Source organism: Quercus robur, chromosome 1 (genome assembly GCF_932294415.1).
Source record: "Quercus robur chromosome 1, dhQueRobu3.1, whole genome shotgun sequence".
Classification (NCBI taxonomy): Eukaryota; Viridiplantae; Streptophyta; class Magnoliopsida; order Fagales; family Fagaceae; genus Quercus; species Quercus robur.
In genome coordinates this window covers 14,570,515-14,598,033 of record NC_065534.1, presented here as the reverse complement: position 1 = coordinate 14,598,033, position 27,519 = coordinate 14,570,515, and the positions used below count along the sequence as shown (strand labels likewise).

General features: G+C 38.9%; 3 protein-coding genes across 3 annotated transcripts; 1 reads left to right on the top strand and 2 right to left on the bottom strand.

Annotated features, from left to right (window-relative positions):
* Nucleotides 1–122: 122 nt before the first annotated feature.
* On the top strand, nt 123–1,202 carry LOC126721953 (uncharacterized). The gene has a single exon (XM_050425121.1). The coding sequence runs from the start codon at nt 123–125 to the stop codon at nt 1,200–1,202; it is 1,080 nt and encodes a 359-aa protein (XP_050281078.1).
* A 13,527-nt stretch (nt 1,203–14,729) lies between these two features.
* Nucleotides 14,730–19,084, bottom strand: LOC126722385 (histone deacetylase HDT1-like). The gene is made up of 9 exons (XM_050425549.1): nt 18,915–19,084; nt 17,674–17,744; nt 17,351–17,568; nt 16,762–16,832; nt 16,547–16,668; nt 15,879–15,986; nt 15,678–15,768; nt 15,093–15,228; nt 14,730–15,012 (listed from the first exon to the last, which is right to left on the bottom strand). Exons 1-9 carry the CDS (start codon nt 18,925–18,927, stop codon nt 14,952–14,954), a joined length of 891 nt encoding a protein of 296 aa, XP_050281506.1. The 5' UTR covers nt 18,928–19,084; the 3' UTR covers nt 14,730–14,951.
* A 3,737-nt stretch (nt 19,085–22,821) lies between these two features.
* LOC126722380 (uncharacterized protein At4g22758) lies at nt 22,822–23,979 on the bottom strand. The gene is made up of 2 exons (XM_050425544.1): nt 23,301–23,979; nt 22,822–23,182 (listed from the first exon to the last, which is right to left on the bottom strand). Exons 1-2 carry the CDS (start codon nt 23,698–23,700, stop codon nt 23,016–23,018), a joined length of 567 nt encoding a protein of 188 aa, XP_050281501.1. The 5' UTR covers nt 23,701–23,979; the 3' UTR covers nt 22,822–23,015.
* Between the last annotated feature and the right edge of the window lie 3,540 nt (nt 23,980–27,519).

Below are 27,519 nucleotides of genomic sequence, written 5' to 3'. Positions count from 1 at the left end.
ACCCTGAGCAAAATCAGGGCAATGAAAGGAATCGAGAGGGGAGTGTACATACTACCCAGACAAGCTAAAGCCATTCCCAAGTAGGTAGTCGCATATCCCAAAGACAAAACAATTGTCAGGCCATGCAGCGAGAGATCAATGACTTGAAAATGAGATTGCGCCATGCACAGCAAAGGCAATCCCCTACCAGTTCCGACATATCCTTTAATAAAGAAGAGGACGTCAGTTACAGGCGGAGATCAAGAACTCCCCCAAGTGAAACCTTCTCTTATGAAGAAGAGCAGCGTCATGGACGGAGACATAAGAGCCCATCTGGTAAGGGCTCGGGTAATGATGCCATGAATAAAGTTCTGGATCAGATCTCTAAGTCACCCTTCACGCATAAGATAGAAGGGGCTAGACTACTCCGGGGTTTCCACCAACCTACGTTCACCATTTATAACGGCCGAACAGACCCTATGGAGCATGTGAGCCAGTTCAACCAAAGAATGGCCATCCATTCTCGAAACAAGGTTTTGATGTGCAAAGTTTTCCCGTCTAGTCTAGGACCCGTGGCGATGAGGTGGTTCAACAGCTTAAAAACGAACTCCATAGATTCCTACAAGCAACTCACCCAAGCCTTTGGCTCTCGTTTCATTATGAACAGCAGGGTTCCTCGACCTCTGAGTTCATTATTGTCATTGTCCATGCGTGAAAGGGAAACTTTAAAAGCGTACTTGGACAGATATTGGGAAATGTACAACAAGATGGATGGTAACTATGACAATGTCGCCATCAACACGTTTAAAAGCGGTCTCCCCACTGAACATTGTTTAAGGAAATCCCTAATTGGTAAACCTGTTACCAGCGTTCGTCAACTTATGGATCGGATTAACAAATACAAAAGGGTAGAAGAGGACCAATTACAAGGGAAAGAAAAGGAGAAGATCATCCTTCATAAGAGGAATGATTTTAGGTCGGAACGATACAACAATAACCATCCGAGAAGAGATTTTGCGGGACAATCTGGATCAACCAACACGCAAGCGGTTAACGCCGTATTCAGAGAACCGGTACAACAGGTTTTGGAGAAAGTCAAGAATGAGCCATTCTTCAAGTGGTCGAATAAAATGGCTGGAGACTCCTTAAAACGCAATCAGAGTCTGTATTGTCAGTACCACCAAGACCACGGACATACCATCGAAGACTGCAGGAACCTATGAAACCACCTGGATCAGTTGGTCCGAGAAGGAAAATTGCGGCACTTATTACATCCTTCCAGCGGTCATCCAGGTCAGGCAAACTAAGAACCCCGTAGAGACATATCTCTAAGACCTCCCATGGGTACGATAAATGTCATCCTTGCTGCTCCGGGAAGAACCGGCTCTTTTCCCTCCAGGGTAATGTCTGTGGCTCGGCTCTCCTTCAAGGAGAATGATCGGGAATCCAAAAGGCCTAGGAAGGGAGCCTCACTTGTGCTGGGATTCTCGGACGAGGATAAGATCAGAATCATCCAACCCCATGATGATGCTTTGGTAGTTACACTTAGGATTGGGGGGTTTGACGTGAAGAGAGTACTGGTAGACTAGGGCAGTGCTATGGAAGTAATGTACCCTGGTCTGTACAAGAGGCTAAACCTAAAGCTCAAGGACCTAACAGCATATGACTCTCCTTTGGTAAGTTTCGAAGGGAAAACTGTTACACCAAAGGGACAAATTAGATTGCCCATACAGACCGGTTCAGACGTGATAGAGGTGGATTTCATCGTGGTCGACGCCTACTCACCGTACACAGCTATAGTGGCCAGACCTTGGCTCCATGCCCTAGGAGTCATTTCTTCTACACTTCACCAGAAGGTAAAATACCCGTCAGAGGGTCGAGTAGAGGAGATTGTAGGAAATCAAGCCATGGCTAGACAATGCATGGTGGCTTCCATCTCACTCTAATCCAATGCAGAACCCTCGGCTTCTACAAGAAAGGACTTATAGCAATTAGCCACCTCGGCAGTACCCATTGATGAGTCAGCCGAGGAGATAAAATGCGAAAGTCTAGAAAGGGTTACTGTTGACAACGACCCAAAGAGATTCTTTCAAGTCAGCTCGGAACTACCCCTCCGAGAGAGAGAGAGAGAGGAATTGGTTGGGTTTCTGAGAGAAAATGTTGACGTATTCGCATGGGACGTATTCGCATGGGACGCCTACGATGCCCCAGGGGTTGATTCGAATCTCATTTGCCACTACCTAAATGTTAACCCATCCTTTATTCCCAAAAAGCAACCACCCTGACGCCTGTCAAAAGAGCATGCCGACACTGTTAAGGACGAAGTGACAAAATTAAAGAAGGTAGGGGCTATCAAAGAAGTCTTTTACCCCGAGTGGTTGGCAAATATAGTGGTGGTAAAAAAGAAGACTGGGAAAAGGCGAGTCTGCGTAGATTTCACAGACTTGAACAAGGTGTGCCCAAAAGACCCGTTCCTAATGCCTCGGATAGACCGGTTGGTAGACGCAATTGTAGGCCACCCTCGAATGAGCTTCTTGGATGCCTTCCAAGGTTATCTTCAAATACCACTGGCCCTGGGAGATCAAGAAAAAATAGCATTCATGACCCCTATCGAAAACTACCACTACAAAGTGATGTCTTTCGGTTTAAAGAATGTAGGGTCTACCTACCAAAGGATGATGACCAGAATGTTTGAACCACAACTAGGCAAGAGTATTGAAGTCTACATAGACGATATGGTATTAAAGAGTAAAGTGGTATCTGAGCATCTGAGTGATCTCGAGGTCATCTTTGGCATCTTAAGAAAACACAAACTGCGTCTCAATGCCTTTAAGTGCTCATTTGGTGTTGGGTACGGCAAATTTTTAGGTTATATGGTAACTCATAGGGGAATAGAGGTGAGCCCAAATCAAATCAAAGCAATTCATAACTTACGAGCTCCTCGGAACCCAAAAGAAGTCCAGAAACTCACTGGAATGATCGCGGCATTGAATCGGTTTATTTCCTGATCTGCAGACCAATGCCGTCCTTTCTACCTCCTGATGAACAAGTGGAAAGAATTTGAGTGGTCCGAGGACTGTGCCTTAGCCTTCCAGCAACTTAAAGAGTACCTGTCGCAGCCGCCCATCATGTCTAGCCCTGAGGCTGACGAAGTTCTATTCGCCTACATAGCAGTGGCCTCTCATGCTGTGAGCTTGGTGTTAATACGGGTTAACAATGGTGTACAACGGTCAGTTTACTATGTAAGTAAATCGTTACATGAGGCTGAGGTGCGTTACTTATCATTGGAGAAGGCAATTCTTGCAGTAGTGCATGTTACACGAAAACTCCCCCACTACTTCCAGGCACACACGGTCATTGTCCTAACTTAACTTCCTCTTAGGTCGGTACTCCGAAGCGCCGATTACACAGGAAGAACTGCCATGTGGAGCACGCTCCTAGGGGCTTTTGATATTAAATACATGCCCTAGACCTCTGTCAAGGGCCAAGTTCTCGCTGATTTAATAGCCGAATTTGCTGAACCCCCAGTAGAAGCAATAGCAGAGGAGGAAAACATGGATGGAAAATCGGTTAACACAATCTCTACACAAAGAGTCTCACAATGGAAAGTCTACGTTGATGGTGCGGCAAACCAAAGGGGATCCGAGGTAGGGCTGGTTATAATATCCCCTGAGAAGATTACCATTGAAAAATCATTGAGACTTGGGTTCTCGACTACAAACAACGAAGCCAAGTATGAGGCTTTATTGCAAGGGATGGCCATGGTGCAGAAAATAGGGGGAAAGGCATTAGAAGTGTTCTCGGATTCCAGACTGGTTGTAGGCCAGGTGAGGGGCAAGTTGGAAGTTAAGGATGTAAGAATGCAGGAATACCTTGGTTAAGTCAAGAGCTTGCAATCAGACTTTGAATTTTTCAACTTGACACACGTCTCTAGAAGTGAGAACACACACGCGGATTCATTAGCCACTCTTGCCACTTCCTCAGAGCAGGATCTACCTCGAATCATCCTCGTCGAGGATTTGTGCAAGGTAGATGGAATCAAAAAGGACATGGTTCGAATCCATCAGGTCAGAGTGAGTCCAAGCTAGATGGATCCCATAGTGAGTTTTCTCAAGGATGATGTATTGCCCGAAGAGAAATCGGAAGCCGAGAAAGTATGAAGAAAAGCTCCTCGGTTCTAGCTGTCAAGGGATCACAAGTTGTACAAGTGCTTCTATTATGGGCCATATTTATTATGCGTACACCCAGAAGCATCAGAGATGTTACTTGAAGAACTGCATGAAGGAATTTGTGGGAGCCACATTGGAGGAAGATCGCTAGCACATAGAGCCCTTACCCAAGGGTACTGGTGGCCGGGCATGCAGAAAGAGGCCCAAGAATATGTCAAGAAGTGCGACCAATGCCAGAGGTTTGCCCTAAATATCCACCAACCGGGAGGAGTCCTTAACCCCCTTTCCAGTCCTTGGCCATTCGCTCAATGGGATCTGGATATTGTTGGCCCCTTCCCGAAAGCAGCAGGAAACAAGTGATACTTGATGGTCGGCACAGATTACTTCACCAAATGGGTCGAAGCTGAGCCTCTAGCCAACATCAGGAACGTGGATGCAAAGAAATTCATCTGAAGAAACATCATTCCACGCTTCGGAATTCCTCGTACCCTCATCTCGAACAATGGCCTTCAGTTTGATAGTAAGACCTTCAGGAAGTACTGCTACGACCTTGGAATTACGAACCGATATTCCACTCCAGCCTATCCTCAAAGAAATGGGCAAGCTGAGGCTGTAAATAAGGTCATAGTTAATGGGATAAAAAAGAGATTGGATGATGCAAAGGGAAGATGGGTGGAAGGACTACCACACGTTCTATGGACCTATTGAACTACGCCACGACAGTCAACGGGAGAAACTCCTTTTTCTATGACTTAAGGGGTCGAGGCTGTATTTCCCTTGGAAACTAGCTTTCCAACATTGAAAACCGGCACCTTTACCCCAAGTAACAACGACGAATTGCTAGAAAGAAGTTTAGACTTAATCGAGGAGAGAAGAGAAAAGGCAATGATCCAACTGCCCTATTATCACCAGAAGCTCAAGCAGGGGTATGATGCCAATGTAAAATTGAGACCACTAGGGCCAGGAGGCCTAGTGTTGAGAAAAAATTTTGGTAGCGCCAAGAACTCATCCTGGGGAAAGTTGGGACCCAACTAGGAAGACCCATACCGCATCACTTCAGTGGCAGGAATAGGTGCATATTATTTAGAAGACTTAGATGAGAGAGCTGTACCCCGCCCTTGGAATGTAAATAACCTAAGAATGTATTTAACCTAAGAATGTATTATTATTAATAAAAAAGGGTTTTGCCTACACTATATTTCATGATAACTGCACGTCTTCCGGCTCATTTCTATTCAAGTTTTAAACAGAACCTAAGTTCTGCATGACTCCTTGGACCACAAATTTAGGAGAAATTAACAACTTATAGCATCTATCCAAGTTTTAAACAAAACCTAAGTCCTGCATGGCTCCTCGGACCACAAGTTTAAGGGAAATTAACAACTTATGGCTTCTATCCAAGTTTTGAAAAGAACCTAAGTCTTACATGGCTCCACGGACCACAAGCTTAGGGGAAATTAACAACTTATGGCATCTATCCAAGTTTTAAATAGAACCTAAGTCCTACATGGCTCCTCGGACCACAAGCTTAGAGGAAATTAACAACTTATGGCATCTATCTAAGTCTTAAATAGAACCTAAGTCCTGCATGGCTCCTCGAACCACAGGCTTAGGGGAAATTAACAACTTATGGCTTCTATCCAACTTTTAAACAGAATCTAAGTACCGCATGGTTCCTCGGACCACAGGCTTAGGGGAAATTAATAACTTATGGCATCTATCCAAGTTTTAAAAAGAACCTAAATCTTGCATGGGTCCTCGGACCACAGGCTTAGGGGAAATTAATAACTTAAGGCATCTATGCAGTTTTAAACATAACCAAAGTCTTGCACGACAACCTTTACTGCCTAAAGTTCATTGCACTGTCCTACTCTTATCACTTGATTAAATTGGCAAAACGTTGTTGTAAACTTCAACTAAAGGAGCAATCAGATTGACTCGGAACAATACAATAAAATCCCATCAACATCAAATAGAAGAATAAAGAACGAGAGAAAGAGCTTTTATATTAATAAACGGAGATAATACAATACTGTTGGATGAGAAGTCTTTGAAAACAAAAATATAATACAACTTCTCTTCAAAAAAAAGAAAAAAAAAAGAAAGAGAAAAACCCTAGGAGCTAAGCCTCAGCAGGGGGATCTTCTTTTTGCTATGGCTGAGGAGGAGAAACATCCTTGGCTTTTGGGTCAACCCCATGACCGTCGGCCTCAGTGACTGTCTACTTAGAGGGATCCTTAGACTTGGAGGAGGGCTTCTTCCCTTTGCCCTTCTCCCCCTCAGCATCCTTACTTTGGACGGCGACTTGGCCAGAGCCCTTAGTAATTTCGGCTATGGGGATGGCATCAGGAATAGCTGCAGGCTGCTCAAAAGCTTCAGGGGCATCGGCAGGGACCTCTCGGATCTCTGGAGGGTAGAAGACGTTTTCGGGCAGCCTCCAGGTAGAATCTCCAAGGACCCCCGCAGCATTGAAAGCCTGACCCCATGTAATGTTGCAGTAGTCCTTGCATACCTCTAACAATTCCTCGGTGAACCTTGCTTCCGTCTCCTCCACTCCAAGTTGGTAAGCAGCTCTCTTCTCAACCTCAACTGCTTCCTTGGCTAGCTGGACCTCTTCCTTAGCTTTCTGCAACGCAATTTTGAGATCCAAAACGGCCTGCTTTTCAGTGGCAAGTTTGGTCTCAGTCACGTACAGCAGCTGGCGTTGGTCTTCAGCTTGTTTCTCAGCGTTTTTCAGGCCAGCCTCAGCGCTCCTACAGCCTGACTCCGCCTCTTTGAACTTCTTAACCAGTTCATGCTGCACCTGCTTGAGGGCCCCTAGGGTCTTCTCCACCTCGGCACGAGAGATGGCTTTAGTGTCAGCCACTTTGCGGGCATCGTGACACCACTCCTCGGCCACAAAGACCTGCTGAGTAATCTGCCCAAAAATCACAAAATATCATGAGTTAGAATATAGTATGGCTCAATAGTTATGCCTGTAAGGGGATAAGTTGTCTTACCATCGCAAGATCCCTCTTCAGAGACAGAAAGAGTTCACTCTGCGAGAAGCGCCTGTAAGCTTCCATGTCCCTAGGAAGGAGCATGGGCTACTCCAAGGCTTCAACGATGTACCCTGCTCGGCCCCTTTGGTACTTTCGAACTGAGGCATTGTAAGGAATTGCTGCTCCGTCCACCTCGAGTCGAACGCTCCAAGTACGCGGCAGGATGCGCACTTCAGCCCTTTCCAGCTCATCTCAACTCTCCATAGATGAAGCCCTTTTGTCCCAAGGCTCTCGGGTCACTTTTTGTTGTTTCGCGCCCTGGCAAGGACCCACCTCGCCTTCTTCAAGGGACTCGACTGGCCTTTTCTTCTTCAAGTCAGGATTGACTTTCAGGTCGAGGTCTGCGGGACCTGTGGAGGAGCAGGAGGAAGGTTGGAGGGAGTCTGGGACTTAGTGGTGCCTTCAAGGTTTGCCCCTTACTACAAGCAACCATGAGCTCCCGCAAACTCTTATTGCCTTTATTTGAGGCCATGTTGTCCACCTCTTCGTCAGAGGAATTTTTTGGGCAGGAAATAACAAGAGGAGGAACGCCAATTGCCGAGTTTCTATCAGGCTCGCCCTCAGCGTCCGAGAGTTCAATTAGGAGAGCTTTTGGGTTATCCTCCTCAAAATAGAACTCGTCTATCTCTTCCTCTAGTGAAAGACGAGATGACTCAGTCTCCTCTTCAACAAATGCTGCAGCTCCGGGATTGTCTTGTGGTGGTAGCTGTACAGCTGGTTGAGGATTCTGAAGAATGGGCAGGGTAACCGGTGGAAGATCCCTTCGAGCCAAGAATACCGACTTTGACACATCAATCCAAGATAACCTTGTACTACCCGCTCTTATTGATTGTCCGACGTCCAAAAAAGCGCGTGATAAGGGCTTGTAACCTAAGATCAAGTGGGCGGCACGCAGTTTTCTGTCCTCGTGAACAATGATCTCTGACCTCAAGAGATAGTTGAGGGCTTGAACGTTTGTATGGCTTAGCCAAGGAGTAACGTGGGCTCTATCTGTAAAACAGCCGAGAAGGGAATTGTAGTCAGATTGTTAAAAAGACATTTTCTAAATAAAAGAAAAAAAAAAAAAGTTCAAATTTCCAAGCGAAAGGAATAAAACTAAAGGGTTAAATCCCCTTCCCAAGGGATTGATCCAAGAGGTACCACACCTGGATCTCCTACCCGAGTTGGACAATGAAGACCGTCGCTCCATTCCCCCGAGGCAATCAGGTAGTCATCCTTCATACCCTTATTGGACTTAGGAAAACAGGAGATTAGCCTAACAACCTCGGACCGAGATTTAAGGTAGTACCCCACTTTGGCAAGATGGTGGCACTCGTAAATGTGAACCATGTCGTGCCATGTGAGACCTAAGCCCATCTGCTCGTTCAGGGCATCTATGCTGCCCAAGACCCTAAATAGGTTGGGGGCGCACTGATGAGGTGTCAACCTATGGTTAAGTAAGTAATCTCAGGTGATCCTACGGATGGGAAACATCATTCCTCCCTCTATAAAAGCAATCATGGGAATAACGACTTCACCTACTTTTCTATCGGTTAATACTCGGTCCTTAGGACAATAAGTAAAAACCACCCCCGGCGGAATGCGGTACCTAGCTCTAAAAGCCTCCCTGGCGGCAGGTGTATCTACTAAACGTTGAAATTTACCCATCTAGATGAACCGAAGGGCCGAGGAGGAATGCCGAGATGAAAATGGGGAAACGTAAAAGAATAAGAACTTACAAGTATCTGTACAATAATCTCTGAAGCTTTCAGAGATCCTCTCAAGAAAAAACTTCTTACAGGAATGACTACGGGAACTCAAAGGTTTGGTGCGTATTAGGAAGACTGGGCGCTGAAGTTCTTGGATGTTCGTAAAAAAAAAAAAAAAAAAAAAGGCAAAAGAGTTTCTTCAAGGCTTTATATAGCAGGGAAGGAGGGGAAAGGTTGCTCCCGCTCAAAATTCTAAGAGGAATGCCAGCTGTTGGATCTACGCTTCGCCGTTGGATGGGGGAATACAAAGCCGATTGAAACAATTAATAGCGCCTCATAATCTACAACACGTCAGAAGCAACCACTCCCACACATGTGAACTCAAAATTAATTGATTTTATCTCTTCAAAAAATCAAAACCCCGCTTTTCTGCTCGGATGGAGTAAAAAAACCAGAGTTTTGAGGGGCTATAGTAGGGACTATGGCCAAAAAATAATGTATTGGGCCTTGGGCCTTATCCAAGGACACTAACAAGTCCGAGGAGAGAAACATGACTTAGGTGATCTACTTTACAAGCCTCATCATTGGGAGACAAAGGGAAGAAGGTCCGAGGAAGAACTTCTCCTCGGACACGGCAAACCCAGACCAAGTGTATATTCAAGTGGTTGAAGTACGTCCCCTGAACACGTGAAAGAGAAGAAAACTCAAAATATCTAAGGAAAGACTGCCACCACCACATTAAATGCATTACAGCTGCTTTTTTGGCTACATTAATGTGGAGAAGACCCCTGAACAGTGTTGCCTTAGCTGTCGCAACTCACAAAGGAGTGAAAGTGGTGTCTGATGGGATGGGTGCTCAAGTGGAGGTCTAGATGATCAACAACTGCAAGGCCCAGATGATCAGAAAGAGCCTATATAATACAAAGAAGCCCCCATGAAATAGGGGCGGAAAAAAGAAAGAGGATAGTACTGTAGCATGCAAAAGAACCCTAATATAGTGATTTATACTCATAAATAAAATCCCAAGTCTCCTCAGACTGAGGCTCTTTGACGATAATAGCTTTTATTCTTGTCTATCTGTCCCTCAGTTCCATGCAAGCCATTGCTCAACTCATCTAAACCTAGTTCTTCGACCCATACTCTACAAAATTCATTGTATTGGGCTTTTTTGGACCAGGATTTCGTGCAGTTCAGGCTTGGGCTCCAAATTTTGTCCCTACAGTACATATTTCTTTAATAGCTCTACCTTCGTTTCTTTTGGCTAATATGTCTTTACTGAATCAAAATCAAACCACAAAAATCATATAAAAATCACCAAATTAGAGTTTAAAATTATAATTAAATTTTTAAAAGAAATCTAGGCACAATTGCATAAAAATTCCATGTAACTAAGTCACACTCAGGAATATTGGACCATTTTTCCTTTGTATAAATAGGGGGGTCCCAATGGGATGAGGAGGCTAACAATTTTCTCTTCAAAACATTTATTGTAGGAATATAAAAGTTTTCATTTGTAGACTTTTCACGATTAAAGAACATGACTTGCCAACTAATCAAACTAGAGTTTTTAGTACCTACAACAATTTCACAACATCAAGAACAAACCCTAGTGTATACAGTGTCAAATTCCATAGTCTCCTGTTACATCAAATGAGTGTTTAATTTTTCTTGCAAAGTATTGAATAGTAAAGCTTCTGGGCCATAATCTCGATTACAACTCTCAATCATGTTGGACTTGGATGACACCTATCAACAACATATCATTATGAGATGCAGAAAAAATTTAGAGTGTTCGCAACGTTTAGTGTGGTTGGGAAGAAATTTCATCCTATTCTAATTGGTTAGGTTAGTAAGGGACCTATTCCAATTTAATGATCCTGGAATTTTGTATACAAGTAATAATCAAGGAAACTTTCGCATAAAATAAGTCGAACTTTTGGCAAGTGAGAAAATTGATGTCTAGACAAATGCTAAGGTTGACCAAAATGGACCATATTCTTAATTCCTTATCTCTATTTGTTCCATGTACAAGACTTACAGTTAATGCTTGGTGTATAAAAGTTGAACATCTTATCTAAAGTCCATCCTCTGAAAGCTTGAGAAAAAATTCATTTAAATCAACACAATATATAAATTATAAAGGAATCAAAGTAAAATTGTCAAAAATAATGAAAATTTAATCTATGCTTAAATTCTTATAAGGATGAATACAATAGCAATATCCTTTAATATATATATATATATATATATATATATCTATGCTTATTTTGTATGTATGATAAAGTCCTATCACAAAGTTTATTGAGACTCATGTTGATTAGTGATTAGGAGTTATAAAGGAATAACCATCAATATATATATATATATATATATATATATAAAAATATAAAAGTAGAGATCTCATGCGGGAGTGCATGAGGTCTTGCCAAGTGACGCTCTAATTTTTCATCTAGCATTTTTTTACCTCTTTCATTAAGTTTTTTTTACTGTTACCCAAAAGTTTACATTAACTTATTTTACTGTTATCTCATTAGTCTCTCATTAATTGCCTAAGCTTACATCATACATTTCTCTCTTTTTCATGTCTTTTAGCATACCCACCATTTTAATATTTTAAAAAAAGAAAAGAAAAAATAATTAAGGACTAATAGTACTAATTAACTAGATAAGGCGTTGGAGAGAAATAGAGAAACACAAAAATGTTGTGGATTGTTAAATAAAACACATTGTTTTACTACAAAATCAAAACGCATTGTTTCACTATAAAAGACCTGCGACTGACAAAACATTTGAAAGAGAGAGAAAGAGAAATTTGAGGGGCCGCCGATTCTGTCATATTGGCCTCCCACCACCATCAAGACGCTGAAACCCCTTTGGGTATTTTTTTTTTTCTTTTTAATTAGGGGATTAAATATGATTTAGGTTTGGGTAATTTGGTTGGATAGTTTTTGTTTTGGGTATATAAGTAGAGAGAATATTTGGTACGCAATGTAAAGCCATATTCTACCATGGTTTTAAATCATCTATAAGACACGTGCATACACACTTGCCCATACCATGTTTTAATGTCGCATTATCAATGAGTGGAAAACAATAAGAGAGTTGGACATACTTTTATTTCATAGTATTAAATATGTGAACACAACACAAATTATTTGATTTTCATGGTCCCGTTACTCTTTTGCATTTATTTTTGGTTTCATGACTTAAAAAAAAAAAAAAAATTAATCTTACCTTGAGAAAGCTATAAATATGCAGTGAAACAACAATTATAAATTGCACACACATAACCATTACAATTATTCAGTTCAAGGAATGAGTAAAAAATTTTTTTTTTTGAGGAATATTGTAGAATAAAAGTTGTTACAAATGTCTCTCTCAGAGACCTCATGCGAGAGTATATGAGGTCTTGTCAAGGGGCACTCTAATTTTGCATTTAGCCTTTTTTTTACCTCTTTCATTAAGGTTTTTTTTTTTTTTTTTTTTTTTTTTTTTTTTTTTTTTTTTTTTTTTGTTACCCAAAAGTTCACATTATCTTATGTGGGGGGGTAAATATTGTGGGGGGTAAAAGACTTGGAGGCCCATGGGAATGTCTACATTTGGGCCAAGGGCCCAGCCTAAGGAAAGACCCCTCCTCGGCCATGAGGAGACCTTCCACTGGTAGTGACACTCTATATCGTACCACGGAGCAGGAAAAGTACTATAGCAGAAAAGGACAACGGAGAAAAGGGAGGTGTCTAGGGAAAAGGCTGTCATTATTGCGTTCATGATCTTGTGCCTGACATGGCTATACTTCCCTGTCCTTACAACCACTCCCAACAACTGGAGGGAAGGGCGGATGGGACAAGCACCTACCCTAGGGACCCCATTCAGAGGAAGAAATCTACTATTAAAAGGGAGCAAAGAGAGACAGAGGGGTGGGGGACCCCCCCAACACATAAGAGGGACCAGGAAGGGTTCCTGGAACTGTGCCGAGGACCAATTCTCCCAGATGAACTCAGTCCATCTCATCCTGATCAAGTAAAGCACCATGATAACTTTTGTTCATACACCAAAGCCTAGCTCTTTGGCCCACTCTCTACAAATTCATTGTACCGGGCTCACTGGTCTAAAGTCCCACACATCTTGGGCCGGACCAAAAAAATCGAACCCTACATCTTATTTTACTGTTATCTCATTAATATCTCATTAATTACCTAGGCTTACACCACACATTTCACTATTCTTCATGTCTTCTACCATATCCACTGTTTTAGTATTTTAAAAAAGAGAAAGAAAAAAAGTAAGGATTAATAGTAATAACTAATGAGATAAGACTAGGGAGAGATAGAGAGACACAAAAAATGTTGTGGATTGTTTAATAAAAGACGTTATTTCACTATATATTACCAAAATAAAATACCTGAGACTAACAAAACATTTGAAAGAGAGAAAGAGGAATCTGAGGGGTCACCACCTCTGTTATACTGGCCTCCCACCACAATCAAGACACCGAAACCCCTACTGGTAATCTTTTTTTTCTTTTAAAATTAGGGGCTTAAATATGATTTAGGTTTAGGTAATTTAGTTAGTTAGTTAGTTTTTATTTGGGTATATAAGTAAAGAGAATATTTGGTGCGCAATGTAAAGTCATAATTTACCATGATTTAATTTTAAATCATCTATAAGACATATGCATACACACTTACCCACACCATGTCTTAATATCGCACTATCGATGAGTAGAAGACAACCAAAGAGTTGGGTATACATTTATTTCATAGTATGAAATATGGGAACACAACACAAATTAGTTTATTTTTGTGGTCTCGTTACTCTTTTGCATTTATTTTTGGTTTCATGATTTAAAAAATAATAATAATAATAATCTTATTTTAAGAAGGCTACAAATATACAGTGAAGCTACTAAACTCATTTTTAATATCTCTAAATGTATATGTTTCTTTACGCCAATTTAGTTTACTTTTTCCTTATAATTTATGTACGATATTAATGACAGATAAGAAGCAAATTCCCAGTTAATACCTGAATATTAATGACAGACCAACTTCTATAATTTGCGTTAGATTTAGAGTGATTTGCAAAAGGACAAGCTTCTGATCATTTACTTGCAAAACATATGCAATTCTGAAAAGCAAAAATATCATGCGTTCGGAAAATAAATCAAACGTCCTCTCTCTCTCTCTTCCATGTTTTAAGTAATTTTCAATGCACACGACATTGAATAGGTTTCGACTTAGCTCGTTATGTGGATCTGGGCTCCAAAAAGTCAAAACAGAACTGCACATTTTCAGGGAACTTATTTTTCCTTCACCCCTAAGAATAGATTCATGCAACTTCATGACAGAGATACTCAAAAACTTGAGTACCAGGCTTGAAGGGATTGTGAGCAAGACGTTTCTTTCAAAGCACGAAAGCCTTGTTAACTCACACACTCGATCTTCTCCAATCTTCTTCTTGGTTTTTTGCATAACCTAGTTTTGAACTTTGATTTCGCCTCAATTCTCAGTTTTCTTAATTACTAATTTTGATAAATTCTTCCAAAAACAAATAAGAAACAAATTCAGATATTAAATAATCATCACATACCATAGACAATTCATTATGGAGACATATCTGTGCTTATTTAAAGTGCTTATTTTAAGTAATGATTTTGACTTAGTTATATCGAACAATTGCAGCCAAATTCTCTCATTTGAGAAAGACACAACCCTACTTGGATCAGACACATTCATACTTAATAGCTTGTTCAACTCTCTTAGCAAATGGCCAGATTCAAATGGCAACCGATGCCTTCCCAAGACTTCCATCATTCTCCCATGTTATGTAAATTAAAGCAGATTACCGAAGCAAGAAGAAAAAATCATAATAACATAGTAAAAATAACCTCGTTTTACGTTATCCAAAAATATGAGGACTAAATCCGGAAAGACAAACTCCAAAAACAGGACATTCAACTAGAACCCTCTCTCATGTATGATGCCAAAATCTAATAACCCCCTAGCTCTCTATAAATCCATTTCCAGAGAAATCCAGATCATGCTACAGCAGCAAATGTTATGATAGCCCAGTCACTAGTTTTCACCATGCTTAGCCTTTGTGTGGGACTGAAGACCAACTTCAGAGCCAAAAGTCCTGTGCATATATAGAGACGCATGTGAGAATAGAAAGCAACATCACTTATAGAATTGGAGAAAAGTGGTAAGTAAACATACCTGCTGCAGGTCTGGCAAGAGAATGCACCACCAGATTTTGGGGACTTCTGCTTAGATTGCTCACTAGTTGCAGGAGTCTTTGCAGCCTTCTTGGAAGGATGTGGAGTTGCTGTATGACCACCCACCTTCTTACCATCTAAAGCATATAAACAAAAAATAGGAAATCATGTTGAAGGTGCAGAGTTTAGTAAGCTTTACTCAGAAAATTATTGATTCCAATCATGTCACAGGAAAATACATATTTCCAGAAAAAATATCGATTCCAATCATGTCACAACAAAAGGCATGACTTATCAGCGTGGACAAGAGATGAGACAATTGACATGGAATTAAACACACATGAAAAGAGAGTGGAACTGTTGCAAAAATAGATATTTCCCATGTAATCTGTAGATTTTTTAGAAAACAAACAAATAACACAAAACCAGAATAAGAAATGGAAGGTCAACTTTGATTGTAGGGACAAAACATGATCATCAAACCCCTGGACCCTTAGTTTAAGGTGCCATTAGGTCAAAGGACTATTAGAACAAACATATAGAAAGCAAGCAACCACAAATTTGGACAACATAGAAACAAACTCACCAGTTTTTTGAGGAGTAGCTGCTTTTGCCTTTTTAGCAGGGACTGGAGTTTTAGTTGCAGATTCAGAAGGTCTCTTCTTGCTCGATTCAACCTTCAACAAAAAGAGGTGATATCAACAATTTGTAAAAACATCAGCAATGTGAAAAATATTCAAATAGATAGAAGAGAGAGTTATAGAGAATACAAGATATATTTCTATACCTTCTTAGGTGTCTCTTCAGGCTCATCATCAGACTCATCATCATCCTCAGCAGAACCAAAAGACATATCCTCATCCTCATCACCACTAATATCATCATCATCATCATCCTGCAACACATTAAAATTTAAAGCTGGTAAAATTATTTTCAATTAGCATATTAAAAACAGAAAATGAAAATAGAAAATGTAAAGCCTACAGAGCAACATAAAGGTGCAATTAGCAATGCTGTAATTGCATAAAGTAGTCATTGCATTAAGGCAAGGACCCAAGACAGGCAAAGTAAGAATTCTTTATCCATTAAAATCTACAACACATTGATATCAATCTTGCATTAAATTCACTAACCAAAATTTTCCCCCTAAGCAGAATAAGTTGAAGAAATGTAGATGAAGGGCTTGTAGACAAAACAAAAATTGATCCATCAGAACACTCCAAAACACAATTTTTAGTCCCATTTGAGAACGAGAATGCAGAGACGCATTCCTTTGATGTTACTTTTTGTAGAAAGACAAATTATATTTGAGCCAAGGCAAATTACCACAGAACCATAAACAGAAGATATTCATGCATATAACAACAATGCAAAGTGATTCACCTAAGGGTCAAAAGTGAGTATCTATGACATTCCGATTAGAAGAATTTCTGCAATAATATAACAGCAGTATACCTCATCACTAGATCCACTCGAATCATCATCCTCATCATCTTTGCTTGGTTCTGAAATCTTAACCTGCTTTTCAGAAGGTGCAGCAATACTTTTAACTGCTGTAATCTTTGGGCCAGCCTTACCTGAAATTTTTTTGGCAGTCAGAGGCAGCAAGGGCTTAAAATAGAAAATAATATTCAGCTGACAGAAAATTAGATCTCAGAAGCATCATCTACCATTCTCTGCAATGTTCAGTGGCAACTCTTCGTCTTCTTCATCAAATGAATCCATATCAGAATCTGCACAAGTTTGAAATTGGTAAATATTTCACAATCACATTTTGAAAAGACATTAGAAATTTTAGAAAACATATTTTTATCACTCACCAGTAGCAGGCTCAGTGGCAAAGACAAGGGACCAGAGAGTCAAGGAAACAACAGATAATTTAGAGAGAAACAGACCTTCCATATGCAACACGTGTTAGAATGATCCCAAAATATGGTGTCCTAATGATAATGGTTTCATTAGGTAACCAGCTTTTTAGACTCAAAAATATGATCAGTTATTTACATAAACTAATATAGGGGAAACCAATTGGTCAGTTATTTTCTAAAACTAATACAGTTATAGGGAAGATGCCCATCCATTTTAAGCTTTTCTGTTCACATGCATTGGCAGAAATGCACAGCTTACAAGTTCAGTAAATACTTTAGGATGTTAGCATTGGGTATCACATCAACCCCTTAAGACAAGCACCAAATTTCAAGAGAAAGTAACTATCAAAGACTCGATTTGCTGAAAAAATTAGGTAAATGTGAAGGATATTCTTCTTCATACGTAGCAGCAGCCTTGTAACCTGCAAAGTATACACTCCCATTTTTCCAGTTGTGAGAGAGCTCAAACTCCTTCTCAAAAACCAAATCAAACGATAGCTGAGGGAATTTCTCTTGGGAAAGTGTTCCCAACACAAGCTTCTGATCACCAAACTTCACAAAGATAGGTGTGGATTCATTTCCCTTGTTCTTAGACTCACCCAGGGATGCCTGAATCAAAACGCATAATTTTAAACATTTCCAACACACGTAAAACTAGACAGCAATATATCAATTAACCCTACAAAACAACAGTAAAAACACAATAATTTTTACCTGTGAAAGATGAATGAGCTTCTCCTCTCCAGGTGATACTTTAAGAGGCTGCCCTGCCTTGACTTCAACACCTTGAGATTAACACAAAAAGAAACTATTCAACATCTGTATGCCAGTGGATATGATAAAACAGATACAGAGCACTAATAGTTATCAACATTGTATGACTAGTGGATTTGCCACGACCGTACATTACTAAGTTGGAGAAGGTAACATGCATGTATGTGCAGGAGTTGACCAAAAAAAAACAAGAGACTCTCAAGCAATACCCATCATTATTGACAATACCCATCATTGTTGACAATAGTTAGTAAATCAACAGAGTGATTTCAAGCATTAACAAAAAATGTAATGCAAGAGACAAACATTATTCCACCAAATCATACAACAGGAAAAACCACTGAACCATAATCATTCCCCATTTAAAACCACAAAAATATAGGAAATAGAGACAAAAAGGCTCACAGCTCCACAGCTCCAATGTTATACACAACAGAAAATATGACGTTATGGCAAATCATAAAGGCAATCTAGAACCACAGGAGTTCCATTTTCATTTAGATTGTAAAGAACACACACAAACTAACACAAAAGGCATAAGGGAAAAAGGCTTTAAAATATGGGTTTAATTCTTTGGGGGGTTATTCCCTCTCCTTTATCTCATTCTTTTCAAGAACCAAAAGAAAATAACACTAACTAATAATTCCCTGCGTTTTACTAAACTTAAAACATTTTGGAAAATCATTTTGAATAAAAACTAAGAAACAAAAATATGAGAAATATAAACCACGGCTCTTGCACGTACAGAAACAGAAACAAAGTCAGCAGAAAAACCAGAAAGTACTTTCCCAACAAAAAAAAACAATAGAACTATAGAACTAAGCAGCTCCAAACAGCAAAAACTATAAGCGGAGAAACATGAACTACGATTCTTAAACATACAGTAACAAAAACAAAGCACTTCACCAAAACCAAAACAATTTTTACAAAAATAACTTCCAGTTTCAACAAAAGGGCAGGTAGAACAACAAGTAGCTTCCAAGCTTTCATAACAACACAGCCATGGCAACAAACACACAAACAATCATATTCACAACAGGGAAACAAATATACAAATATTAAGGACAAGAACGAAAATGAAAGGAGAGAGACAGAAGCGTATGACGAAGGTATACAAACAGAAATACGAAACCCTAACCCTAATACAAGGACGACGATGATAGTGGAGATGAGAAGCTTACCCCAAAACTCCATGGAAGCGAGCGAGTGAGAGTGAGAGAGAGAGAGAGGAGGAGGCTAGGGTTTGAGGAGGGTTTTAGAGAGAGAGAGAGTTTAGAGTGAGTGAGCGATGAAAGAGGCTGAAATGAAATTAAAGGGTTTGAAGGGTTTTTTATAAGGATTTGCCGCTCGCCGATGGGTTTACTTTTTGAGAACCTCACTCACCTTACTAGGGTTTTGAGAAACAATAATGCGAGAATGCGCGTTAGGAATAGATTTGGGCCTGAGCCTAGTCCTGGGCCATTCTTTTTTTGGACTTATATTGTTCGACTTAGTACATCATAATACCTACTAGGCTAGGCTACTATTACTATATAAAATCCTAAATGGCTTTGGATTGATTTTTGGGCTGGGCTTACTTGTTCGTAAGATTCCTTTTTTATAAACTTTTTTTTTCTTTTTGTTGCTAAATATATGTGTATATATATATATATATATATATTTTTTTTTTTCCTGAATGAAAAACTGGGTTTTGGTGTGGGCTCATCGACTTCATGTCAAATGACTGCAATAGATAATATCACGTATACTACACGGGTCTTGTTTGAGCTATTATTCAAACCACTCATTTCTAAGTGCTGAGACAAAGACTCCTACTATCAAGTCACATCCCATGTGGTTGCTAAATTGTTTTAGAAACTACTAGTTAGAAGTTGATACCATTTTATTTATTATTTTAATCTAGATACCACTTGCTCTTTGTGTGGCCTTTTTATAAAATGCACTACCCATAATTTTATATTCTTCAAGACCACACAGCGGCGAGGAACTTTTGTGAATCACTCTTTTTTATTCCTTTGGAGGAATGGAATGGCCTCATTCCAAGTGTGCCTCTCATTATTCTTGTAAGCACCTACTAATCCCTTGGGAATATTCTATTTCCAATAGTGGACTGGTTTGGCACCTATGGCTTCACAGGAACCACTTCATCTTTCTAACAAGTACTCCTAAGTCCTAACCCAAAGCTCCATGAGTAATGCATTAAAGATGGAAATGGACTTCCCTCCCCTAATTAATTGGGTCAATCTCAACACCAATGGTTCCTCTTTGGGTAACTTGAGTATTGCGGGTGGTGAAGGATTGCTGAGAAATGAAGATGGTGATTGGATCAATAGCTTCTCAACATCTCTAAGGAAAACATCATTTGCCATGATTGAACTCTAGGTACTCAAGGACGAGCTCACCCTAATTCACTTACGTTAATGTTGAATTAGATGTTCAAATGAATTGATAATTTACTTGTTAAAAAAAAATTGTTTATTCATATTATGGAGCCTATTCTCATTGATTGCGTGACCAAATTGAGAAGCAAACCACTGCAATGCCTTAGCAAAAGTAGGTTGTCAACAAACTAATGACTTTGTTAATTTTGAAAGCCTATCGTCTAAGGTGGTGCCTCTATTAGCTTATGACAAAGTTGAGCTCGCTTGTAATTGTATGATCTGCACTTTTTTTTTTTTAGCAACTAAAGTGAAAATGTAGATTTGTGCATGACATGGATTTTATTTTTAAGTGTTTTGGAAATTTGAAAGGAGAGAATAGTAGATGCCGGGAAATTATTGTGTACTTCCGAAGTACCATAAATGCATAGTCCCTCCTCTCACATGAATGGTGGGTCCTACTAATTAAATTCATGGTGGGACCCACCATTCATGTGAGAGGAGGGATTATGCATTTATGGTACTCCGGGAGTACCTAATAATTTTCCGTAGATGCCAAGGAGTGAAGGATAAGAAAGGGGAGGGATATCATTACTTCTTTCCCTTATTTGAATGTTTTAAAATTAAGTATGGAAAATGGGGAATAGATATTTATTCCCTTTATTTGGATGTTTTAAAAAATTAAGTGATAATAGGATAAGGGAGGTGAATCGTCATATAAATTGACAATTATGACACTTGTTTGCTAATTTTACAAAACTTGAAATAAATTGATATTGTTAGGGAAAAGTTAACAATTTAGATCTTTTAAATATTAGTGAACCCCCCTTTTTAATAAAGGTCTAAATAAGGTTAAAGACCAATACCCATAGTGAATGGTTGAAACTTACCTTGGGAGAATGAAATTTATTCCTTCTATAGAGATTTAGACGCAAGTCTGCTTGTTCGAACCCATCACCATCATGGGTAATGTTGGCGGTTGACAAAGAAAATGGGTTACATGGGGGGTTGTATGTGGAATTTCTTCCACATATCATGCAACGTGTTGTACTTCGCTCATGTGAGTCTAATGGAGGATTTTCTACAAAACTCACCAAGTATGATTCATTCATCTATGTGCATGTCGTCTGTAGATATACTCGTCTATGAAGAGTTTCCTTCATTGCATGACTTGGTCATTCATGTACATGTTTTTATCTCTTCTTTTTCTTGGACAAGCTGATATAATTTTCTCTTATGTTTTGGACGGCGACACAAGGACGAATAACCCATGTATTTATCCCCATCAATCATCACATTTGATTAATATATGTTGTTATTTATTTATAAAAATCATTTGTTTACTAAACATCTTAATTTATTTAACATTGCATAAACTTACAAGATTCCCCCATCATACTCTTTATATACTTCAAAACATACAATACACAAACACACGTAGTAATTGTCTAATTGAAAGGGGGAAATAACAAATTTGTTGTGTGTCCACAAGGGTTTAAAGCCTTCACACTCCCCACAAGAGTTACCGGCTTTTGTGTGGAGTGAGTTGTGTGATATTAAACTCGGCACCCCACTCCCTGTGTGTGTGGGTGTGTTAAGTCTATTTACCTCTCAACAAAATTGAGAGAAGTTTCTCAAAAAAAGCTCAAGTGGGTTTGTCCCACATCGCCTGTGTGTGTGTGTCCACAAGGGTTTAAAGCCTTCACACTCCCCACAAGAGTTACCGGCTTTTGTGTGGAGTGAGTTGTGTGATATTAAACTCGGCCCCCCACTCCCTGTGTGTGTGTGTGTGTTAAGTCTATTTACCTCTCAACAAAATTGAGAGAAGTTTCTCAAAAAAAAAAAATAACAAATTTGTAAAAGAATGTTTTTTCTCTCCAATTATTGTTTTATCCCAATTTGGGATGCTATTATGGAGGGGCCCATGAAAAATCATGGATGCTTAAAGTTTACTTTATCCCTCTTTTTTTTTTTTTTTCTACCTTCACTTTTCCATTAGCGAAGTTTCCTTCCAACCCCCCCAATCAAACATATCAGAAGAGATTCATTCCTCTCCTTACTTAAAATTTGTAGGCATTTTGCTACAAAAGCATCCTTGCAAACTTAGTTGCAAAGATGGTTATTACGTTGAGAAATGATTTGATAGCGGAAGTTTAGTGAGTTATTATAATTACAACTTACATGAAGAGACCAAAACGCTAGAGATTTTTCCCTATTGTCTACTGTAATTAAAAAAGAAAAAAAGAAAAAAAAAAAGGCCTTTACAATCAAAGACAAATAAGGAGTGTGATTAACTTACAGATAGAGCAATTTGAGGCCTCATCATTAACTAAAAATCCATTACTGAGTTCTAGAAAATTACTACAGCAATGGAGAATGAGAAATAATGCAGTTGACCTGACCTACCTCTCATGTGCACGTTGTGACGTTGATCGTTATGGTTCAAATGTTTAAATATTAAGTAAAAATAAAATTATCAAATTAATTAAGAAGATGCAAGAGCCTTTATAATTTTGTGATAGACGTTGATTGATCGTTGTGGTTCAAATGTTTAAATATTAAGTAAAAAAAAGTATCAAATTAATTCAGAAGATGCAAAAGTCTTATAATTTAGTAATATTTTGCATCTTCTTTGTTTAAAAAATAAAATCCATAAGGAGCATATTGGCCCGAGTAATTGAGGAATAAAAAAAAAAACTATTGGCCAAAGTTTTAACTGTACAAGTTCCAAATCATTAATTATTATGATACAAGGAACAGCAATAAGAAAAGTTGGGGGAACACCATGAAAATGCCCCAAAATCTAACACACATGACAACTATTTCTGACCTACGGTTTTTTCACACCAATAATTTGAACAAACAAATACTACAAGGCTTATAATCCGCTAAAAAGACAATCAATCACAGCAAGAAATCCATGAACTTGAGCCAAGCAAAGCCAGTCTTTGAATCTTTCTCAGCTTGCGTGGAACACGACGTCGTTACGCCACCGTCCAACGCAGTCCTTTTGTTACACAGGAAAAAGTTCCTCGATCCCAATGCCATCAGCTTCTCCTCTCTGTCCAAACCTGGCCCCACCACATAAAAATTTAATTAATTAATTAATTAATAAAACACACCGCCAATCGTAACCGCACACGTGTCACCAAAACACACAATCAACGGCTATTGTTACGAGATTCTTACTTTCTAAGCTGAACTGCGAGTAGTGGAGGTCGAACATGGCCGGATCGGTGGTCGGCAAGATTGGCCGGCGACACTCTTTAGCGTAAATCTTCACTGCGGCGGCGACGAGATCGCCTACCGTCAATTCCGGCGACATGACCACTTGTACGGGGCCGAGACTCCCCTGGATCGTCACGTTCAACAACAACTTCGTCAGCCTCGCCGCCGGTGGCCGTCCTTCCATCGGCGTCGATCCAACTACGTTATTGTACGATAGCAGTTCCGGCGTCGTATTCGGCCGGCGAAGCTCCGCCGCCATAGTAAGATGACTTTGTCCGTGAAACGACGACGCTCTATGCGCTAGTTTTCCCCTCCGGTTCTTCTCCTCCGGTACTCTACGGTGACTCTTCGAATTCGGCATGTAAAGCAAAATAATATACTTACAATTATAAAATTTGAATTTCTTCTTCTTCTTTTTTGGTCTAACACCGGTTACCTCAAGCGCCGGTACCGGAAGAATCTGAGGCGAGGGAAGCCGAGAGCCGGAGAAGAGCTTCTGCTCTCAGGTTCCCAATCACCAGAAGCTAACATAACCCGAGTGGTATAACTGTAAATAACAACGAAGACCAATGGCAAAAAGTGACATCAAAAAATAAATTAAGAGGATAGGTTTGATTCGAATGAGCAACCAAAGCCTCTCCCCTCTATGGATTTTATACGGTGACGAAGATAAGGGTGTCTGAGAAAGTGGGCGCGATTCTTCTTACGGACTCCACCGGCTATAGCCGGTTTTTGAGAGATTGAGATAGGTTTGATAAACAGGCTAGTGCCGGTTATCCCGATACATGTGTGGCTTGGGTTAATAGTACCGTGATTGGTGAGTGTAAAAAGAGAGTTTTATATGCTGCTAGATCAAAAAAATTTGTGAATTTATTTTACATTCTCACTTAAGAAAAAAAACATGTATGATATTATTTATTTTAACAGTATACACCGTAACAATCATTTACTTATTTCCTTTATCTGCGTAATACGTAAAAAAGAAATAAAAAAACTAAACATGAAATGAACCATGCTAATATAAATTTATATGATTACTATAACAATTTTGTAAATTTACACATTTATAACTTGATTGATATGAATGATTTTGGAATTGTGATAGGTAAAATTGAGTTTTTATTTATTTATTTATTTATTTAAATTTTGTATTGTTGGATGCAAATGGTGTTAGTTACTGCTTTGTGTGCTAAATTCCATAGGTGGTGATGAGTTGGTGATGATTAGCTGACTGAAATGTACACGTGGAAGCGTGGTTATGTGTGGGTCCCCCCCACCCCCGGCATCTTCGGTGAGTGTTACGAATGGGTGAGACGTCACTGCATGGGTATGGGTACTACTATTACAGAATGCAGATTACTACTACTACTACTATGTATGGATGTAATAACCTTCTAAAGAGGCGGCTCTTGATTGAATTTAATAGGTCACGGGTATTGCACGTGTTTTTTTACTGAGCCTTTCCGGTGGTGGGTCATTACTGATTTTTCACGTTGCTTCCACTGGAATCAATGGATGATTCCCTCTCTGCTTCAAAAGTTTTGGACAATTTGGTCATTTTTGAGGTTTAACAAGAACTTCCAAGAAGCAAGTTTATAACATCATCGATATTTCAGTGAGACCCATTTTCATGACTTTTTGACTTATACGAATAATATGATGCGATCGATCAATCAAAAAGTTTGGATATATCTAAACACGGATGAACAGAAAATGTCTACAACTCACCATGGATGTGAAATTGAATTTGGTTTCAGATGTTCAGGACTGTAAATCAGTCAAGTCAAAATATTAAAAGTTTTTATTATATTTTTTTAACTTGAGTCAAGTTTGAGCTCATTATCAAATTGCATATTCAAATTTGACTTATTTTCTTGCTAAGCAAACTCAAGTTTGTTCAGGATAGGGGTGTGCATGGGTCGGGTTGGGTCGGGTTGAGGGAATTTTTTGACCCAACCCACCATGGTGGGTCAAAAAAAATTCAACCCAACCCAACCCATCACATAAGTCCAACCCAACCCAATCCAACCCACATGGGTCGGATTGGATCGGGTTGAACACATGGGTTTGAAAATTTTTTTTTATTATTATTAAATTGAGTAGAAAAAAAAAATATATTAATATATTAAAAAAACCTAAAAATTAGTATCAAACTATCAATGTAACTCCTTAAAGGCAAACAACACTAATGACTAAACAACAATAGTAATTTATTAGGATTTGTGTGAACTAATTGGCTTTTATATAGGATACGAAAAACTGGCTATTTACAAAAATTTATTAATTATATATGTAGTTGCACAATTTTCCTGGCCCAAACCCTACTGATCAGGCCTTGGCCCAAGGCGCAACACACAATAAATACTTGTAGAGGATGGGTCAAAGAACTTAGTCTCAGTGAGCTTAGTCGGTCTGATGTATGGAAAATATTGTTACAGGAATAAAAACACCAAAATGGATACTCCACAGAAGATTCTATTTCCTGAGTGCTAAATACATTTTTCGTCCCCTTCTTTGAGGGACTCCATTACATTATATAGCTCTCTCATTCTTATCTGAACCTTACACTTGTTGATCATCTAAGCCCCCACTTGAGCACCTGTCCTATCATACACCTTTATCACTCCCTTGTGAGTTGCAGTGGCCAAGGTAGTACTGCTCAGGGGTCTTTTCCTCATTAATGCGGCCAAGATGGTGGTTGTGACACATTTAATATGGTGGTAGCAGCTTTCCATGAGATATTTTGGGTTTTATTATTTTTTATATGCTTGGAGGATGAGCTGCAGTGGTTGGGGCGAGCTTTTGGTCTGGACTTCGTAGTGTCCGAAGAGGTGTTACTCCTCGGACAGGTTTCTTTTACCGCAGTTGGGCTTGAATAATGTTTTGGCTATGACTTCTCCTCGGACACGATGCTTCTCGGACAGGCCTGTATTTAACTAGCCCATTATTTTGGGTCGGGCCCCACAATATAATATATATATATATATATATATATTAGTATTAATAGGAGGAACCGAGGAAATGCTGCTCTACAACTGTTTTTTTTTTTAAATTATTAAATATATAATATATTTATATATATATATATATATAAGTGCCCTACAATTGATTTAAAAAAAAATTATTAAATGTAAAAATATATTTTAAATATATATTAAATATGGGTGGGTCGGGTTGGGTTTGGCGGGTTTGTAATTTTATGACCCAAACCCAACCCAACCCGCCATAAAAAATTTTTTTGTAACCCAACCCAACCCACCAAGCCTTAAAAACCGACCCAACCTGACAGGTCGGATTGGGTTGGGTCGGGTTTGGCGGGTCGGTGGGTTTTCTGCACACCCCTAGTTCAGGAGTTAAGTGATTAACTCTTTCTTCATATATATATATATATACATAGAGTAAAATCATGATTAAAATATTTTACCTCTTTCATAATCCTATGAATCTTTACTATGAATAGGCTTGTTTATATTATCAATAAGTTACAAATAGTAATTTAATATCGATATGAACATATTAACAAACTTCTATAATCAAAATTCCATTGTATATAATATATTTTTGTACAAGTTTATCATAAAAATAAATTAGGGTTATGTTAACAGGTACTGCAAGGTATTCATTAACAACAACTTTTTTTTACTTTTTTTGACATTTTTTTTTTTTTTTTAGCTTTATGTCAATTTTTTTTTTTTTTTGTTTTATAAGTACTTTTATGTCTTTTTCTTTTATTTATCTTCTTTTTTATTATATAAGACCCACATTAAAGAAACTTTAACAAGCAACGCATAATTTTTGTTAACATTTCCCAATAATAAAATAATATCATAATAGTTAAATAATGTTCTCATGTTCATGAACTTATTCACAAACACATTAATATATTTGAATTTGACTCATTTAACAATTGAGTCTAAACTTAAACTTAAATTTGACTCATTGTCTAAACAAACAAAGATAAGTAAACTTTTTTAGCTCAACTCGATCTATTCATAAATAGTTTTATTCATTTTAAAACTTGAACGTGGTCCCTTATAATTATTCTATACTATTACAGTATTACTAGTGGATGACGTGTCAAAATTCAAAAGTGTGCGTGATTGAGGTGGAATCGGTAGGTAGGGGGGGGGTCCATATTGTTAGGCCGTGTAATGAGGAGTGAGGACCAGCCGACCAGGTT

Coding starts and splice junctions, on each gene's coding strand:
- LOC126722380 (XM_050425544.1), bottom strand. CDS start 23,700: ATGCCGAATTCGAAGAGTCACCGTAGAGTACCGGAGGAGAAGAACCGG. Junction 23,183..23,300: donor CTCGCAGTTCAGCTTAGAAA/GTAAGAATCTCG, acceptor TGGTGGGGCCAG/GTTTGGACAGAGAGGAGAAG.
- LOC126722385 (XM_050425549.1), bottom strand. Junction 16,669..16,761: donor ACTGAACATTGCAGAGAATG/GTAGATGATGCT, acceptor AAAAAATTTCAG/GTAAGGCTGGCCCAAAGATT. Junction 15,229..15,677: donor AGCTACTCCTCAAAAAACTG/GTGAGTTTGTTT, acceptor TATATGCTTTAG/ATGGTAAGAAGGTGGGTGGT.
- LOC126721953 (XM_050425121.1), top strand. CDS start 123: ATGCAGCGAGAGATCAATGACTTGAAAATGAGATTGCGCCATGCACAG.